General features: G+C 31.6%; 2 protein-coding genes across 3 annotated transcripts; one reads left to right on the top strand and one right to left on the bottom strand.

Moving 5' to 3' along the window:
• The first annotated feature begins 432 nt into the window (after positions 1 to 432).
• On the top strand, positions 433 to 2,073 carry LOC122538468 (anamorsin homolog). 2 transcript variants are annotated; one of them, XM_043672568.1, is made up of 6 exons: positions 433 to 690; positions 851 to 1,161; positions 1,242 to 1,383; positions 1,540 to 1,652; positions 1,725 to 1,845; positions 1,963 to 2,073. In XM_043672568.1, the coding sequence occupies exons 1-5, from the start codon at positions 540 to 542 to the stop codon at positions 1,833 to 1,835; spliced, it is 828 nt and encodes a 275-aa protein (XP_043528503.1). In that variant the 5' UTR covers positions 433 to 539; the 3' UTR covers positions 1,836 to 1,845; positions 1,963 to 2,073. The 2 variants fall into 2 exon arrangements, with proteins under 2 accessions (XP_043528503.1, XP_043528502.1); XM_043672567.1 differs by lacking the exon at positions 1,963 to 2,073 and having other exon boundaries at positions 1,725 to 1,922.
• A 2,200-nt stretch (positions 2,074 to 4,273) lies between these two features.
• On the bottom strand, positions 4,274 to 16,633 carry LOC122538449 (protein cueball). Its single transcript, XM_043672525.1, has 7 exons — positions 16,315 to 16,633; positions 9,091 to 9,306; positions 7,343 to 7,535; positions 6,521 to 7,126; positions 6,134 to 6,445; positions 5,585 to 5,861; positions 4,274 to 4,554 (listed from the first exon to the last, which is right to left on the bottom strand). Exons 1-7 carry the CDS (start codon positions 16,394 to 16,396, stop codon positions 4,450 to 4,452), a joined length of 1,791 nt encoding a protein of 596 aa, XP_043528460.1. The 5' UTR covers positions 16,397 to 16,633; the 3' UTR covers positions 4,274 to 4,449.
• Between the last annotated feature and the right edge of the window lie 1,257 nt (positions 16,634 to 17,890).

The raw sequence follows: 17,890 nt of genomic DNA, 5'->3' as shown, positions 1-17,890 counted from the left end.
TTGATGATTTCATGCGAATACTTTGCTTATACATGTATGTCTTATTTTAATAATAAATGAATTTCATTTAATTGAAAAGTATAAATAATGTAAGCGGTTGTTAACGCTAAATAATTTATTAGAAATATTTAAATAATCTTTAAAAAAGCTTTGAAAATCATTTTATTATTATCCATAATAATCAATTATTTTATATTTAAAAAAAAAGTAATGATAAAGTTATTGTCATCCAAGTGAATTGTTAGAACGATTCTAACGAAAATTACAATTTCTACTTTGATTAATTTTGCATGATTTTGTTCCTAATTAAATCCATAATATGTATAATAAGGAATATGTTTTTATTCTATTCAAATATAATAGTTACCTAGCTTTTAGTTTTATGGTAAGTGGCGCTAGTATCGGAGAATTGTCTACAGAATTGCACATCTATGTTTCATTAAATCATGCAATCAGCTGAATACTACATTGCATGAGAATTGCATCTTGGATAGCTTTTTACGTCTTTTGCTTATAAAAAAAAAAAAAAAGAAAAAAAAATGACTTTCCTCAAAGAAAATAGCAGTGTTCTAGTGGTCCTAGATAGTGAAACTTCAAGTAATGACATTACAGACTTTGCGAGTGAAATTAAAAAACATCTTAACAGTGCTGAACAATTAACAACTATATCAACCAAGGAATTGAATAAATGTAGGTATTCTTAAGTACTGTCATATGTATGAAATAGATAAGTGAACATATATATCTATGTATTTTAAACATTTTTCAAAAAACATTAGATATTTTTTATTTTTATCACTTTCGTATATGAAAAATATTTTATCATTATATGTATTAAATTCTTTCCCAGGTATTAATTCTTCTTCCTATGATGCAATTATTTCTATTTTTAAACAATTGTGTCCAAATCTTGAACTGCTTCTAGAAGAATCTCTCCGAATGTTGAAACCAGGAGGAATATTGATTATTTATGAGTCAGTCCAAGAAAAGGAAAATGCACAGTCTGTTTACGATAAAAGGGTGTCTAACTTGAAATTGACTGGTTTCAAGGTGAAAGAGCAAGAAAGTTTCGATACAAAACAGTTGAAAGGTCTTCTACTTAATATATACAATAATATAGATAATATTTGTGAAGTAGTAGCGGAAAAACCTTCCTTTGAAGTGAGTGATACTTATTTGAGTTCCAAAATTAACTTTGATGAAGCATGTTTTTTATTCTTATCTATTTTAAATTTATACAGATTGGTTCTAGTGTAACACTTAATTTGAGTGAAAAGAAATCTAATGTATGGAAACTAGACACTTCTGTTGATGAAGAATTAATCAATGAAGATGATCTTTTAGATGAAAATGATATTATTAAGCCTGTAACCAACTTAAGAGGTAAATTGAATACTTTTGTTCATGTATAAATTTAAAAAATGATTCTATCATTCATTAATAATTAAATTGCAGTCAATTTTATTTGTAATGAATTTTTTGAAAATTATTGAGATTTTTAGCAAGAATTATTATATTTTTATAATGTTGTAATTTTAGTATGTAGTACAACGGGTAAACGAAAAGCTTGCAAAGATTGTACTTGTGGCTTAGCTGAAGAATTAAGTGGGAAAATTGCACCTGAGGAAACTGCAAAGTCTTCATGTGGAAATGTATGTAATTTATACATTTTTATGTTATTCTTAAAAAATTCAAATAAAAGATAACATATATGTATTTTTCAGTGTTATCTTGGGGATGCATTTCGATGTGCTAGTTGTCCATATCTTGGTATGCCTGCATTTAAACCTGGTGAAAAAGTAATTTTACCTGAAAGTCAGTTAAAAGCAGACTAATGAAGTATTTGTGAGTTATATAAATTTCCTATTTTTATGTTAATCTTTTGCATGTAATTATTCTAATAATAATTCTTAATATTGTTATTCATTGTTTTTCACTTTAATATCTCTATTTAACATGCAGGTATTTTTTTATTTTATTCATCTTTCCTAAATTTGTGAAAATACTATTGCATATATACAGAAATTTAACAGGATGTAGCATAAAAATTATACAATAAAAATATAAAACAAATACTAGTCTTAATTATTTTTATTACATTTTTATTTGTATACAATAGCGATCAACATGTTAATTATAATAGAATGATACAAAATATTAAAAATGTCTATAAAGTAAATACAATTATAAAAACAATAAAATAATTTAAGTACCGATACAAAAACGATCGAAGTCATAGTTTCCTATCGCTGAAAAACAAAACAATAAAGATTGTAATTCGGCCATATATGTTATTTATGCATAATTTATAAGGGAATATAAGCCTTTCACTATAAATCCACTAACCCTCCTCTGGGGTTGAGTGCTCGAGAGAGGACTACATTCCAAATATGGTATTTGTATCATTCTATTTGAACAATTCTAACAAATAATTCAAATATTTTGTATAAAATTGTCGACTAAGTTTTTCAAAAAATGGATCGCGCCATTGCAAAAGACGATGGTTATTAAATTATACTACTAATGTCGTATACAGGAACAAAATAAATCGTCATGTTCTTAATTTGCCTCTATAACAGGAACATTATTCCGCGGCGTAAAAAATAGAAGTATTCACATATCGAAAAAAAAAATAACGAATGTTGTTTGAATTAGTAACTCGTTTTATACTATAATAATAATGGTATTTTCTGTTTATAAATTAGTTTAAAACAGGATATATATAGCTGCATAACACTTTTACATCGTAAAAACTACTACCATGCTACAATCGTTTTCCTGTTTTACCTACTTATTTAATATAACTTCATTTGGTGCAAAAAAAAAACCATTTTATCATTACTAGTATTATCATCATCATCATATATGTATATGAAGATCTATAAACTTAATCATTAATATTATCTCCCAGATAATAATTTTTAGAAATTATACTATTACACTTAATGTTGATAATGTTACACAAAACTTTGGTATAAATCGGTATAAGTTCATGTTTTAAGTAGGTATACATCGTTGAAAGTTAGCTACCTTATGCCGTGAACAAGTTGTGTTTTAAGTACAAAGAGAAGATTGAAGTACAGTAGAAAGTACAATTTGTTATCTCATTATTGGAAGCAATAAGACGGAAAATATAACATGACAGTTTCAAACAGATCCTCTCATTGTTTTATCATATTTTATATAAGTCACTTTCACTTAGGTATATAGCTATTTGTACTCTATTTTTTTTTTAAACCAAGAGATTACATAGAATCCTTCAGTCTGCAAAGGAATTTCAACACGTTTGTTGTACTTTCTATGGATGTAAATGTCCACAATTTATATTATTGTTCAAGATGTAAATTTATAGACGTGAACTACGAATTTCTTTTTTTTTAATATTATAATTTATAAATAAAATTTCTTTATTTTGACATGAACACTGAACTTCTTAAACCATTTAAATTATATTTTTGTGTTTTATAAAATGTACAGGGCAGTTAGTAGAATCATTTGGTACCTCAAGTTCTTTTCTCTAAAATCTAGCATTTTGTTTTTTTAAATAAAACAATATGTAAAATCTTGTCTATTGATATATCTTTCGTTTATCTGCAAACAGCGTTCTCTATGTGAGAACAAGCATAAGTGAACTAAAAAACCCATCAGTTTTAATAATTTAATGCTTAAAAATTAAGCTCGATGACAATCTTGATTAGAAACTTTCATTTTTCGTTCTCATAAACATAACACAGTTCAGTATAATCTAAAATTTTCTTTAGAACTGTACTCACTACTAAAATTTTTTTTAGAATTATATCAGTGATACGTTGAGCAATCATTAGCAATTAAGGCATGTTTCATGTACCCTTCGGTTGCACTCACTCAGAATTAATGCACGGAGCTATTTATTTTAAAATATAACCCGCTATTTGAAAAAAAAAAAAAAAAAAAGAATGGATAGAAATGAACGAGGAATAAACCAGAGAATCAGGAAATATCGAACAGTATTATACAAAATTTTTGTAAATTTTATGTAAATTACACATGTATGTATATATCTCTCTGTCATTTATACACCACGGCATTTAAAGAATGCCAATAGAACATAAGATTTCCTGCTCTCTTATGAAAAATATATAATTGCATATCTTTTAAAAAAGATTGATAATCCTTTAACAACTAGATGAAATAATCTTCATATGAACACAGCCCTACATGTTATATGACGTAATAAGAAATTAAGAGTCCTCGAAATGACCTTTGGCTTTCTTTTTTTCTTTTTTTTTTTTTGGACTGACATCGTCAAGGTGTTCTCGTACATCTCGTAAGCATCGTTATTAAACATAACAATAATACTACAGCATTCTGCGGTATATACAAACGTGTGCAGTTCCGCAAAGCTAAATTTTTCACGAATTTCTCAAGTCCATAAACTCTTTGTCAATTGACACATCCAAACAATTTATGCTACCACGAATTCTCCTCCATGTTATCGAGCAAAGAATTCTTCTCCTCTTTCTTAGAACCATTGGTTTCTGGCGCTGCAGCACGTAATTTTGGTTCGAAACATGGCTGTAAAAGATTAAAGTTTAAATGCTACGAATTCGATTAAAATTCGTTTCAAAATTCTTGTGATGAATTGAGTATAGTGAGAATGATGAATCTTCGGTAAACTATAAAAAAGAATTAAATTTTATACGATTTCAACAAAAATTTTTATTTAAGAATTTTGATCTACAGTGAAGAATTTTGATATAGATATGTTCTTCACTGTACATGTGAATAAAAAGTATATAAAGGCTTTAAGCTACATTCACGAAAAATTCGCATGCTCAGTATTCCAATATTTTCATACTAAATTTCTTTTTCATGATATTGTTTTACAGAAAGGTCAGGTCGGAACGACTGTTTCATATTAAAAAATTGTTTATTCGCTTAAAATTAAATGTTTTGACAATACAAGTTATTCATTAAATTATTGAATATTTATTTCATACTGCAGCATTTATTCACAATGGAGTGTGATACGATGATTCTTTTATTTTAATGAATTTTTGTATGTATTCAAGTATCATGAAACAATTTACACGTATGAATTCATGCGCAGCGACATGTCAACCAGGACATAAGCGAAATGTGTTATAACTGCAAAAAATCTTCATTATAATAGCATTGAAGTTAGTAAAAAATAAATATGCAGTTTATGTCAATTATTTAGATATCGAGTGTTCCAAAGTAATTAGGCATTTATATTTTCTACTAAAACTAAGTAATAAGCATTATCAATTTAAAAAATTGAAGAACATCGATATTATAATATCTGTTCTCATTTTGCACTTGAATTTCTTAGATTAGAGGAAAAAGAAACGATCTGCTTAATTGAGATTCATATTTGAATACATATATATATATATATATATATATATATATATATATGTATATATTTTTTTAAATTCTTTAATTGATTCTTTTTCCCCTGAGTATGTACTTAGCTACAGTACATATCTTACATTGTCAATTGCATATGTATATATACATATTATATGCCCATACTTAGCATGCACATAAATAATATTTATATTTTAACTGGTGGATCACTCACAGTTTCACAGATATTCATGTTGCAGCAATTCTCTATGGTTATTTCGCACTGATTGTCCGGCAGTTGCGGCCGAGACGTAAGTGGCGTCACACCACCTTTGCTGACGACAAAGCGCTTTTTAATGCGTGGCCGTTTTCGAAATTTATTTACATAATAACTAAGTACGGCTATCACGAAAATAAGTACTCCAACGATTACACTAAGAATTGGTAGTATCGTTCTGTATTCATTATCCTCTTTAGCTGTCACCATTTGTGCTTGATTTCTTTCGGTGCATCTGTCAACAGAAAATAACGAGAATCCATTAGAGACAATCTATTCTTCAAACTTTAATTGTACATTTATTAACTTTTAAATAACACAGTAATTTCATTATTTTGCTAATTAGACAAGTTATTTACAAAGATAATCTTATATATAGTTATTTGTTGTTTGTCATTGAAAAGTTAATCACGAATTCTGATGTGAAATAAATAATCATTTTAACTAAACAGACAGAGAGTAGGAATTTGAAACTGAGTGGAATTACAAAAGCCAGAAACGACGTACCTGCAGTTAGCAGTGGCGACGCTAGTAGGAACTGGCTCGGTGTTCGCACAGAACACCTCACAAAGTTTAATATTGCTTAAAATCTCGCAACGAGCCCCCTCGGAATATTTACATTTACAAACTGGCTTCTCATCTTGGACGGAACACTGACCGTCGTGCAAGCAATAATCCTTGCACAGGTCTGTTTCACATCTTGGTCCGGTAAATGTGTCGTTGCACCTACATGTGGGCAACCCGTCACTGTTTATGTTACAACTGCCACGGAAGCAGTAATTGTGACAGAGATCTACATCGCAATGCGTTCCAGTGAATCTAGAACAATCGAGCTTATACTCGGTCCATCTTTCTCGAGAGAAGTCCAAACTAGAAAACAGAGATTTAACGTACCCAAGTCTGCACTGGCACTTTCCTTCATTCTCGTCGATGTGACCATCATTCAGGCAGTATTGGAACGTCTCGGTAGTTGATTCCGATTCCTCCGTGCTGGTTGTTAAATTGTTGTACGACATTTCGTCGATTTGCACGATCGTCAGGTTAGCTCTTGGTTTTACATTCACGCCAGCCGAGCAGTCTGCTTTGCCAAGGTTATCACGCGTAACGATACCAGCCGGCTCGGCATCGTGATTCGACTGATACGAACGAAATTTACTCGGCAAATCTCCAAGTTTTGCGTCTTTTGGTATAGTCCAAACGGCTCTGTGCACCAAATCGGACCAATATATCGAGTCGTTGTCCAATGCCAGATGCACCGGCTGATGACTCTTGGGGTGAACCAACAGTTCACGCTCGCTACCATCGAGATTGCTGCGCTCCATGTTGATCCTCACGCCTTCCGCATCGTCGATCCAATACAGCTTCTTGTTGCTGTGATCAACAGCGACTGCCAACGGCTCGTATAAATTCTCCTTGATCACTGTTACTCGATTCCTTCCATCGAGATCCGACCGCTCGATACTTGGATTCGTATTATTGCTGTTCACCCAGTATATGTGACTGGAAACACAAGGTACAATTATCAAACACTCGCGCCTCATCCTACGTCGCCTGTTATTTTCTTCTTTTTTAAGTCCCGTTTTCTCTTTGCTCTCTCTCTCACTCGCTCTCTTACTTAACGCAAAATTTCTAAATGGAACTAGACCGCTCGAGATTGCCCGAGTGTAGCCGTGAATGGGGCACGACAGTATTCTACGTAGGACATAAATGGCACACCTGTTACATGCGTCCAAAGCGATACCGCGCGGACTCTGGTGCGTCAAATTGTGGAGGATCGTTGGTTCATCCGGTGGGCCGTCTAGTGGTACGTGCATCTTCATGATCACTCCTTGCATGGGGTCGCTCCAAAATAAGGTTCGTCTGCTTGTGTCGAAGACGATGGCAATAATGTAACTGCTCTTGTTGTGTTCTACGGATAACAAAGAATATCTGGTTTATACATCTGGAAAGATACATCGAAATTTTTAAATATAGTTTCCCCCTGTCGATTGATCTCTGTCCATTTATTTTTATGCATCTGTATTTGCCTGTTAATATTTATGAATGAAGTTACATGTAGCTTCTCCAAAGATGTGCTTTCGAAACATTTGAACCATTTCTTTGCCTCTATATGTCCGATAAATAATTGATTTTTTAAACTTTGTCATTCAGTGGAAGCATCGAGGATTCTATGATGAAAACTTCAAGAATTAAAATTATAAAGTATATTCGATATTACGTTTCTAACAATAAGTGATATTTAGTCTGTTCTTCGAATCAATACACTATCAGTAAACGTTGACCTTTGATCTTTTATCATTCACGAAATCTCTTCTTACGTTGAATAAAAGAATTTCATTTCACCGTTTTCATAGTCCGAGGTGTCTCTTTTAATCGAGTGAATATCCAGAAATAAATCGAGGGATGAAAACTTGAACGATACTGTTATCTTTTGCATATTTTCCATCATTATTTTAAGAAAACAAAATTTACTGGATTTTGTTCACTGTCGTATCTCTTTCATTTAATTTCTTTTTATCCTTTAGCAGATAATTGTACAGACAGACGTAAGTAAAATGCGTAAAGAATTATTAAAGACGTGAGTTAAATGCGTAAAAAGAAATTATTCATGTCAGAAGAAGTTCTGAATATTATAAAAATTTACATTCTATTCTAAATATTTAAAGGAAATCAAAAGGCAATCGAACTAGATTATCGAATTAGATAACGCGATTTGTAGGATTAATGAATGAAAAATATTATTTTGTCTATCTTATCAAATCAAGATTCTTCATCAAAGTAATACAACGTTATAATATCGTTAATATAAAGTCTGATAATAAATCCTTTATTCACGCAATAACAATCTTGTTATTTTGATACTTGAAAGACAAGTGGCCTGTTATGTATTTTTTCCCCTCTCTAATTATTACTGTGATCATTTCAAATTTTGCACAATGCGTTTATTATTCTATTCCACGAAAAAACGTAGGCCAACTGAATCTTTTTTAATACATTATCACGAGTCGGACTATTAATCGGCAAACTGTTACAAGATATAAAAACTATTTCATCGAGTTTTCTTTTTTTTTTTGTGTTTTAATAGAGTGGAAAATAATATTAATTTATGAAAAATAATATTGATATGAATGTTTATACTACGTGGATGTCTTTCAATCAGATTTAATTAAATTAATACTTTTTCTATTAATTTCAAGTAAATTAAATTAATTCGAATATCATCCATCAAATAACATAACACTCCTCGAGAAGTTCTATTCAATTCTATTTTGAAAAACATTGTAATAATCAAAATTTGTTAACTTTTCTTCAGTGACCTTTAGAATAAACTCTATCTCCATCTTCACGCAATTACGCAAATAAAAATGTAAAAAACATTCAGAAATAAAATCGAAAGCAACTCGGAAACTGAAAGAAATATCTATAAAAATACTGTTTAACGTACTATTATACGTAATACTTACTTTTAAGCAGTGGTTTCAACGTGAAATTCTTGTCCCTCAAGTCATTGCTGAACAGGGTTATGTTGTTGTTACTCACATCGCTGAAATACATTGTCTTAGTGGTATCATCGTAAGCAACCCCCGACAGGGTCACAGCTTCCGCTAATTTCGCCTGTCCAGTTACCGTCTGATTTCGCGCCAAAAATTCCACCTCGCGCCCTATCACTATCGCTAAATCTGCAAAATACAAAAATAGAAACGTTTCGTTTCAATATTGCATTTCGTTGAACTTGCACTGTGATCGTTTAATTAATAATTCACGAGACTGTCAATTATTAATTAATGTAATTAACGCGAGGTTTTTCTCCAACATTGCAATAGGTAAATTTTACAAGTTACTTTTTAAAGGGTTTTTTTCTTTTAAAGATCAGTTTTACGAGTAACTTTCACCAGAGGTGAAATCTCATGAAAAAATTTGTATAAAAATCCGCGATATAACGATTATATATATATAAAATTATTAGACCGTGGATATATATATACAAATTTATATTTATTATATTTATTGTATTATATACAAATTTTTATTTATTATATTTATTATATTATATACAAATTCATATTTATTTATATTATATTTATTATATTATATACAAATTTATATTTATTTATATTATATTTATATTTAATTTATAAATTTCTATCATTCTTATTTCAAAAATTAGATAAATGTTCCCTAATGATATTTGAATTATTGTTCCTCATGTATATATATATATATATATATATATATATATATATATAAGGTACACACTATATGCAATAATTCAAATATCATTAGGGAACATCTATCTAATTTTTGTGATTAGAATAAGAGATATCTTTGACATTTCGGATGAAGCCGTAGATGATGATGTGCAGTTCGAAGTATGTAAATATTGTAACACAACCAGTGCCTATCCCGTTATTTCTTAGAAACCTCAACTTCAACAAAAAGTTCAACTTTTTCTGTGAATATTTAGATAAATAATTATTTAGATAAATAGAAAATTATTCGCGCACTTTGGAGCTTGAACGTAATATTATACGCGATTACAATTTACAAGTGCGAAAATTTTTCAAATAATAATTGTTGCTAATGGCGTTTATATCGTTATCATTGTAAGGAACGCAATTATTTTAATAATTCATGTCATTTACTATCACAGAGGAAAACTATTGGAAAAAAATTGATACGAGTTTTGCCGTTTCCAGTCACGTAAGTCGCGATGGACTTTGTCTGAAGTTTGTTGATCGCGAGTTTTCGAGAAACATCGGCTGATTAAATTCACAGCATTCGTGGCTGTTAATTTATTACCGACTCATATTAAATCATGAAACAGAAGAGTCTGCGATTAAAAGAAGTAGGAAAATCTTATTTCGATGTATATATAATGTATGATTGAATGTACGATTTACGATCATGAATGGAAATGAATAACAAGAAATCTGTCCTACTCTCGAGTCATAGTAACGCGTCAGCTGTCGTGGATGTATTAATAATTATTTCCAAACGTCAAATTCTGATCGTCCAAGTATATTTGTCAAAAACGACGTGAATATTAATTTTCTCTGTTTTAATTATTATAGAATGAAAATCGTAATTTGCTACAATTTTATTTTCTGCTGTGCATACTTATAAATTTTGGTCTTGTTTTGCTTGAAAATATCTTTAGGCTTTAATACCGTTATATCTGAATTAATTACAGTGGTAGTTAATACCCGATAATATTTAAGAAAAACAAATGCAATTATCTGCAGGAAAATAAATCAGTTTTTTTTTCTTTTTCTTTTTGTTTTTTTTTTTACTGAGAATTAGTGATTTCGTGAAAAATCTTCAATAATGCGTTCGAGTATTTCGAGCAACTGACGATCGATCCAATTTTTCAAAGTTGAAAATTATTTGTTTCAGTATACTTCGGTTTAAATATTTTTAACAAATGCGATAAGGCAGATAAGTGAAAAGTTTAGAACAATACAAGTGCTTCAAAGGATCTCGAGACAATTTTCGTGACTCATTTCACAGTAGAAAGGCTTAATTCGCTTTAATATTAGATCAGCGAAAATGCAAATGAGTTTATTACATCCGAGTGTAAGCCGAGTAACAATCGTCTCGATTTTGAACGAGAGATAACGCCTGTGCGTAGTATTCATCCTTCACGCTAATTGTAAGATATTCGCATTATAGATATCGCTTAATTAAAGCTTATTAAACGTTATTATGATATTGGATATTTTCAATTTGGAACGTATTGACAATTTAATAATCGAGAAGTAAAACTTCGGTGTAAGATTCTACAACCTAACGTTATCATTTGGTATTTTTGTTTGATAATATTTATTTTAAAAAAAATCCCTCCTGATTCACGTAATTTTGTCTTTTTTTTTTTACAGTTTTTTTTAAATGAACAAGAAGATGAGTTTCGAATGTAAATAATTTAGTGTAAAAAATAAAAGTTTACAATGGCTCTAATATTCGTGCTTTTAATTATTTTTTAACTTAATTGCACTATCTGTTATATTTATTCTAGATATCAAGTTGTAAAATGTTGTAAGTAACAACATTTTTTTGAGAAAATTTGCACAAAAATTTTAGTTGTGAGAAACAATGATACAGGTAGTGTAATGTACAAAAAAAATTTGCATTCGAATTTCTATGACACCATAGATACATACACATGCACTTGCTTATATCGAGACTATAAATTAATCTATAAATTGGCGGCATCGATGCTACTCAAGATCGCATATAGTACATTATTGGAGGGTATATAAATTTTCTATAGATAACGAAATATTGAGGGAAAAATACCATGGTTCATAGTTCAAAGTTGTGACACTTCGGGCGATCTTTAATAAAAGTTTGCAATTCTTTTTTTTATCGTTTCACATTTACGTCCAGTGTTATTCAATTGTCAACATTATTCAACATTTACATAAAAGTTTTATGAGGTCGTGTAATTATAAGAAATGTAAATATATAATTTATATTTCTTCTTTTTATCGAGTGTAAGAAGCGCTACACGTGCTTTTAGCATGCATTGCTGCGCGCGCAACTGTCGGACATTTAAAAAGTGCGCGCCAGAAATTAAAGGACACGTTCTATCTCAAAATTAAAAGTCATCTTCAATTTGCAATATTGGTGACTCTCGTTACGTAAATTATTCTACAATATTCTTTAATATCGTAAGTAATATTTTCTTAATCAATTATTCGTCGCTTATACGATGTTAAGTGGAATTTAAACGAAAAAAAAGAAAAAGAAATTCCAATTACATTTAAATCAGCTACAAAATGTTTGACACCGTCGAAAGAGGTGAAAAACGGAACTTTACTGTTTCGTACGATCGTACAAGCTTATGTCAATTTGCCATTGGCAGAAATTTTCCGGTTTCTAGATCATTGTTTTTATATTGTTGTTATATTCTAGATATCGAGAAATCAAAAACACGCATCGACAATTACGCAAGACGGCGTTAGTGCATCTAGCGTGCGTCGATCGTAAATAAGAGAGTAATGTGACAAGCAGCGATTATTTAAATATCAGTCGAAAGTCGAAGATCATCAGATTTTTTGTTCATTGTTGGAGGAAATGGAAATGTCTTCGCAACATGGAATGGAGAACTGTTAACGTTCTCGATGTGTACAAGTATGCTTGTGTGTCTACGCGTATGTTAAGTAACTTCCATTCTCATTGAAATAGTTGTCTGATTGACGATATCGTGTACTTACGTACAACTACAGATTTCGTTTATGCAAGAACAGATAATAAGAGGAAAATCCAACATTCAATTTTTTAACAGATATCACTCGTGTAATGTTTCGTTATTATATTAAACTATATCAGTGTTTCTTCCAAACTTTTATTCGTCTATGTACACAAGAAAAGATAGAATAGTAAACAGTAATTTTTCACAACTTTGACACAATTCTGATAGAAACACAATGATAGGATCGTGAAATATAAGATATAAAAGAACAATGTTACAGTAATATATGTTGTTATCATATTTGACTGTATAATGTATTATAATTTATGTTAATTTTTCACGATAATATTGCGAACATTTTTAATACAGTTACTTGCCAATAAAACTTGATAAAAATTTGTATAAACAACGTAACAACAAAGTTACCTCCTCTAGGATAATTTTCTGACAGCGTGTCCTTTCCTTTCTCATCAATTATTATTTAATTTTTTTTTTGTTACATCGTATAATCAACGAATCAAGAGATCAAATAATAATCGATCGAGTTAATTTGCATTGAAAGGCGATCCATTAGATTCATGCGTCGGGGCGAATACGTAATGAAAAATTAAGTGAAAAAAATCAAAAAGCTGAGTCATCTTCTCGCCGTTATTATTCTCTAGGATTTTGTTAATTGATTCTAGTAAATTCTAGTAAATTCGTTGCCAGTGCACATTTCGCTCTTTTACGCGAAATCATTAACGTCTTACGTTGCCCGTCTCGCCGATCGCGAAATATATTCAGAACGCAGCATTTATTCAGCATCATCGTGCATCGAACGTTCTCGTCATTTGTAACAAACACGTTCGAACGAATCTCATTAACAAGATGAATAAAATGAGGTGCAACAGTGAAAATCTCTCATACGTTCATCACAATATGTATCGTCGAGTTATCAAAAGGAATTTTTTCTAGAGGTCGGTGCCGGCGAAATCCAAATCGAATTATTAATCGACGAAATGAATCATTTTCAATGTCACGCTGCAGAGGTACGCACATTTTGCATAATCATGTTCACGCTGTTAGTTCTATTAACGTTCATGTTCCTTGCAAATAATCGATTTTTTTAATAGTATTTCTGAGTAAAATATGGTATGGTATAATATTCAACGAATTAGAATTTCATTGATTTTAACATTATTCCTTCTTTCTTTTTTGTTTTAACGCATTAGATGCAAGAAATGTTTTATTTTTCTTTTTTTATTGAAACATTAAACAATTGTAGCACGAAATGAATAGAATTTCGAAAATTTTTTAACGAAACTTGTAAATGGACGAATGTTTGCATGCAATACATTATCGAATGAATTATGTATAATTTTACGTTAATGTATAATTTATAATCTTTCTTTTTTTTTTTATGCATTACACGTGCAAGCAACGTTTTTTTTTCTTTTTAATGTTAAACAATTTATAGCACATAATGAATAGAATTCCGTTCATCGGAACTTGTAAATGGACAAATAATTTATGTCACGGGAGGAACACCAATTTTCTCCGCGACCTTGCCATTTGTTACATAATTACAATCAAGTAAACAAAAAGTTCAGTTAATCAGGCATCAATTAAAATTTCGTTTCGTTAAATAGAGATAATCGTTTAAACGTATTCCTACTACAATAATATTCAATATACTTCACTGAAGTATAAGAAAATTCTTCGAGCAACTTTTGGTCAATTTAGTATTTGAAATGAATTAAAAATGTCAATAAAAATTATGTCTGTAATGCTCGTTGCTCGTGAAAGACGGTGGAACTATTTATTCCATCGATTATGGAAAGAACAATACAAAAATGCAATGGTCTGTTACAAACAAAGGATTCCTAAATAAATAAATTAACAAGTTCATACGTGACGTTTAGCAAGCTAAGAATAAGAAATTAACTCGTCTTGTCCAATTAGCGGGCTGGCGATGCTTTAACCACTTGCGCTGGGCAACTGATTGCGGACCGTAACGAGTGACCGAACCGTATACAATAAATTCGCTTTCTCTTTGAACCCGTCGTCATTTCTATCACCATTCAACAGAAATTACTTGAGACGTAACGAATTTATTATTTGCTTTGCCTGCGTTATAAATACTAAATAAACTACTACTTAAAACCGAGAAAATATTGCAATTTTGGGAACAAAAGAAAAAGAATTCTCGACGTGCGCGGCACGTCATTCCAGCGCAAGATTAAACAAGGTTAAACCAATGCTGATGGAGTTTCGCTTATGATACGTCGTACAAGAATATTATATCGCCGCGTGTCGATGCGCAGATAGGAGCAACATCGTTCGTGTCACCGTAAATGTGCCATTCAGTGTGCAGAATCGAAGGAAACCGATTAGTCTTATCAGTTTTGCCCCGTTACGTAACCAACATTTCGCGTTTCATCGCGCGTACGCGTAATTAAATCGCGCGGTTCGATTATTGCGTCCGATGCATAAGTAACCCGCGACAATACGCGGGGCAATATTTTTTCTCGGGAACGCGCGTCAAACCTCGCGGCAACGCGAGCGAGATGTCGATGAATCGAGGGATTCGGGGATCGTTTCGTTCGGCATTCGACAAATTCGTGTGACATAATCCCCCGCAACCATCGGTTATTTTTACTCGTTCAACGGCACGTGGTTTTCCTTCGACAAGTTAGTCAAGAGGCAAATAGTCAAAGTAGGTGAAACAGATCCGCGTCGATGCGCGCCGTTTAAAATTTTCACCGAACGAGGACGATTGACGAGCTAGCCGTGGCAATTCGTCAATTCATTCGTCTTTTCAATGAAACAACCGCTCTTATTCGTTAAACATCGATCTTCGTGTGCGTGCACGCACATACCAGCGACACCTTGTTAACTGTCCGGAATTCTACTTTCCCAACTATTCATATATATATATATATATATATATATATATATATATATATATATATATATATATATATGTATATTAGTTCTTGGAGAATGTGCTGCATAAGTAAAATAAACAAGTATATTGGACAGGCACGACGAGTGATTCGTAGGGAAAATTCGTAGATATTTGTACTTTCTAGGTGTACAATAATTCCCTCGGTATCTGACCGCGGTCGAGACCTTGCGCGGTCAGGTAGCAAGGCACGTAACTCTCTATACGGAATACAAAGAGACTACGATTTGACATTCATTACGTAAACAGGTATAAGGGCAAGTACCGTGCCGACCGATTTCCGTATTAATACGAACCGCGAATGCCTGGTGAAACGTTTCACGACAAATCGAACATCAGTTTCATTCACCTTTTTCAGACGTGTCACGACTTTCTGCATGGTAAAACAGTCCTGGAGAAGTGGCGTACGTGACCACCGAGACCGCGTGAATGGAGACAGCGTTCGCGCGACCCGCAACGCGGTATTATTCGTACCGTGTGTATCGGGTTGAATCGCTGTCAATACGGGCTTTCGTCACATAAAATTTTTCGACAGATGCTTATTCTACATACCCCAAGATCTGGCGTAAACGTTAACTGCGAGAATCCCAAGTACTATCGTTAATACAACGACCAAGTTTTTACGGGATGTCATGGTGTGCGTTCATTTGTCAGCCGCTTGATTAGCCTGTAAACGTCGATAAGACACGATTGACGCACGCAAACGTCTTGAAGATGTACCACGGCCCTAATTTCTCTCTGTCTTGTCGAGTCGAGGTAAGCGACGAACGACACAACACATCCTTCCTCTCCGGCGGCTATGCGCGAACTGAGAACTCGTGACTCCGATGTGAAGGTAAAAACGAGGAGACCAATGGCGTAGCATCTCGCCTTTGCGGACGGGGTTCTCGAATGTCATTAAAAATGCTGTCGCCTTAATTCGTATAATTAAGCAGCGTCAACGGAAACGGTTATGCAGATGTTGACATTGTACGTGTTGGACGAACTATATCTTCATTATATTCACTGGCGACTGCAATTTGTTTAGACTTTTTAGCGTTTGATTTGTTACATTTTTTTTTTACTATTATTTAGAGATATTTTACAACAACTTCACTTACGGTTTAACGTAACGTTCAGAATACGATTTAATAATGATTTTGAAGCATTTACGTCGAATTTAAATGATTAAATTATTTTTAAAAAATAATCGTGGGAAATATATTTACACAGCTATGATTATCAGAAAAATTCGCACATCTTTGTATAATTGTATAATATTGTTTTTTATACATATTAAAATATTTTTAATCTCACAAGTACGTTCAAGAATAGCTTTCTGATGCAATAAACAGGTTGTTCACTTGTAAAATCGTATACGTATGTATATCTCATCGTTTATCGTACTCCATAAAATATTGCATTTAAATTCACTTAACCTTCAACACCAGGGTGATAAATCATAGTGAGAAACTTTCAGTAATGCTAAGATTACGAAATCTATGATGTTTCGTATTGACGTGAGAAAATAATAGCAAATAATATGTTTTTTATACCACTTCACATTTATCAACAAAGTTTGTACTATAGTAAATATTCTTAATACTTTAATCTTTGTTCAAATAACTTTCTTTCAAATAAGTTGTTAATCTTATCATAAATTATGATTCATCAGATTTTACTCTTTGAAAATATACTTCATGAAGTTAAGTTGTACAATAATAAGCAATATCACAAACGCATTTGTATTATACAAATCCTTAATAATTATTTAGCAATATTTAACGTTCAGCGTACGCGATTGATTCGAGGAATTGAATTTAATAAAATTATAATAAATGTTTAAATGAAATTTGTGGCGTCTAATTTATATTTTGTGTTATGATTTTGTTTAAAAAGTAAATAGAAATAAACAAACTTCATTCTTCTTACAGAAGATTTAATTTTTGCGCGTAAATTTACAGTGCCATCTATCGTCACCAGAGTGTAATTACACCTGTAAGTAATTCAAACTTTGCATCCCCATCGAATCTCCCTTTTGTTCATGACCTACTAGCAATTTCGCGCGAACATTTGTTTTTAATTCTATTAAAATTAATTCTATTAAAATCAATTGGAAATAAATTAAATAAATTCGATGCAACGCTTG

This window comes from Frieseomelitta varia, unplaced genomic scaffold (genome assembly GCF_011392965.1).
Source record: "Frieseomelitta varia isolate USP_RPSP 00005682 unplaced genomic scaffold, Fvar_1.2 scaffold_164, whole genome shotgun sequence".
Taxonomy (NCBI): Eukaryota; Metazoa; Arthropoda; class Insecta; order Hymenoptera; family Apidae; genus Frieseomelitta; species Frieseomelitta varia.
Note: the sequence above shows the minus strand (reverse complement) of the source record. Positions and strands in the feature narration are given on the sequence as shown.

Excerpts from the sequence above, each read along its gene's own strand:
- LOC122538449 (XM_043672525.1), bottom strand. The coding sequence starts at position 16,396 with ATGACATCCCGTAAAAACTTGGTCGTTGTATTAACGATAGTACTTGGG. Across the intron at positions 7,127-7,342 it reads GCTTTGGACGCATGTAACAG|TCACATATACTGGGTGAACA; the intron begins GTGTGCCATTTA and ends TTGTGTTTCCAG. Across the intron at positions 5,862-6,133 it reads GTCGCCACTGCTAACTGCAG|ATGCACCGAAAGAAATCAAG; the intron begins GTACGTCGTTTC and ends TTCTGTTGACAG.
- LOC122538468 (XM_043672568.1), top strand. The coding sequence starts at position 540 with ATGACTTTCCTCAAAGAAAATAGCAGTGTTCTAGTGGTCCTAGATAGT. Across the intron at positions 1,162-1,241 it reads CGGAAAAACCTTCCTTTGAA|ATTGGTTCTAGTGTAACACT; the intron begins GTGAGTGATACT and ends AAATTTATACAG. Across the intron at positions 1,653-1,724 it reads CAAAGTCTTCATGTGGAAAT|TGTTATCTTGGGGATGCATT; the intron begins GTATGTAATTTA and ends TGTATTTTTCAG.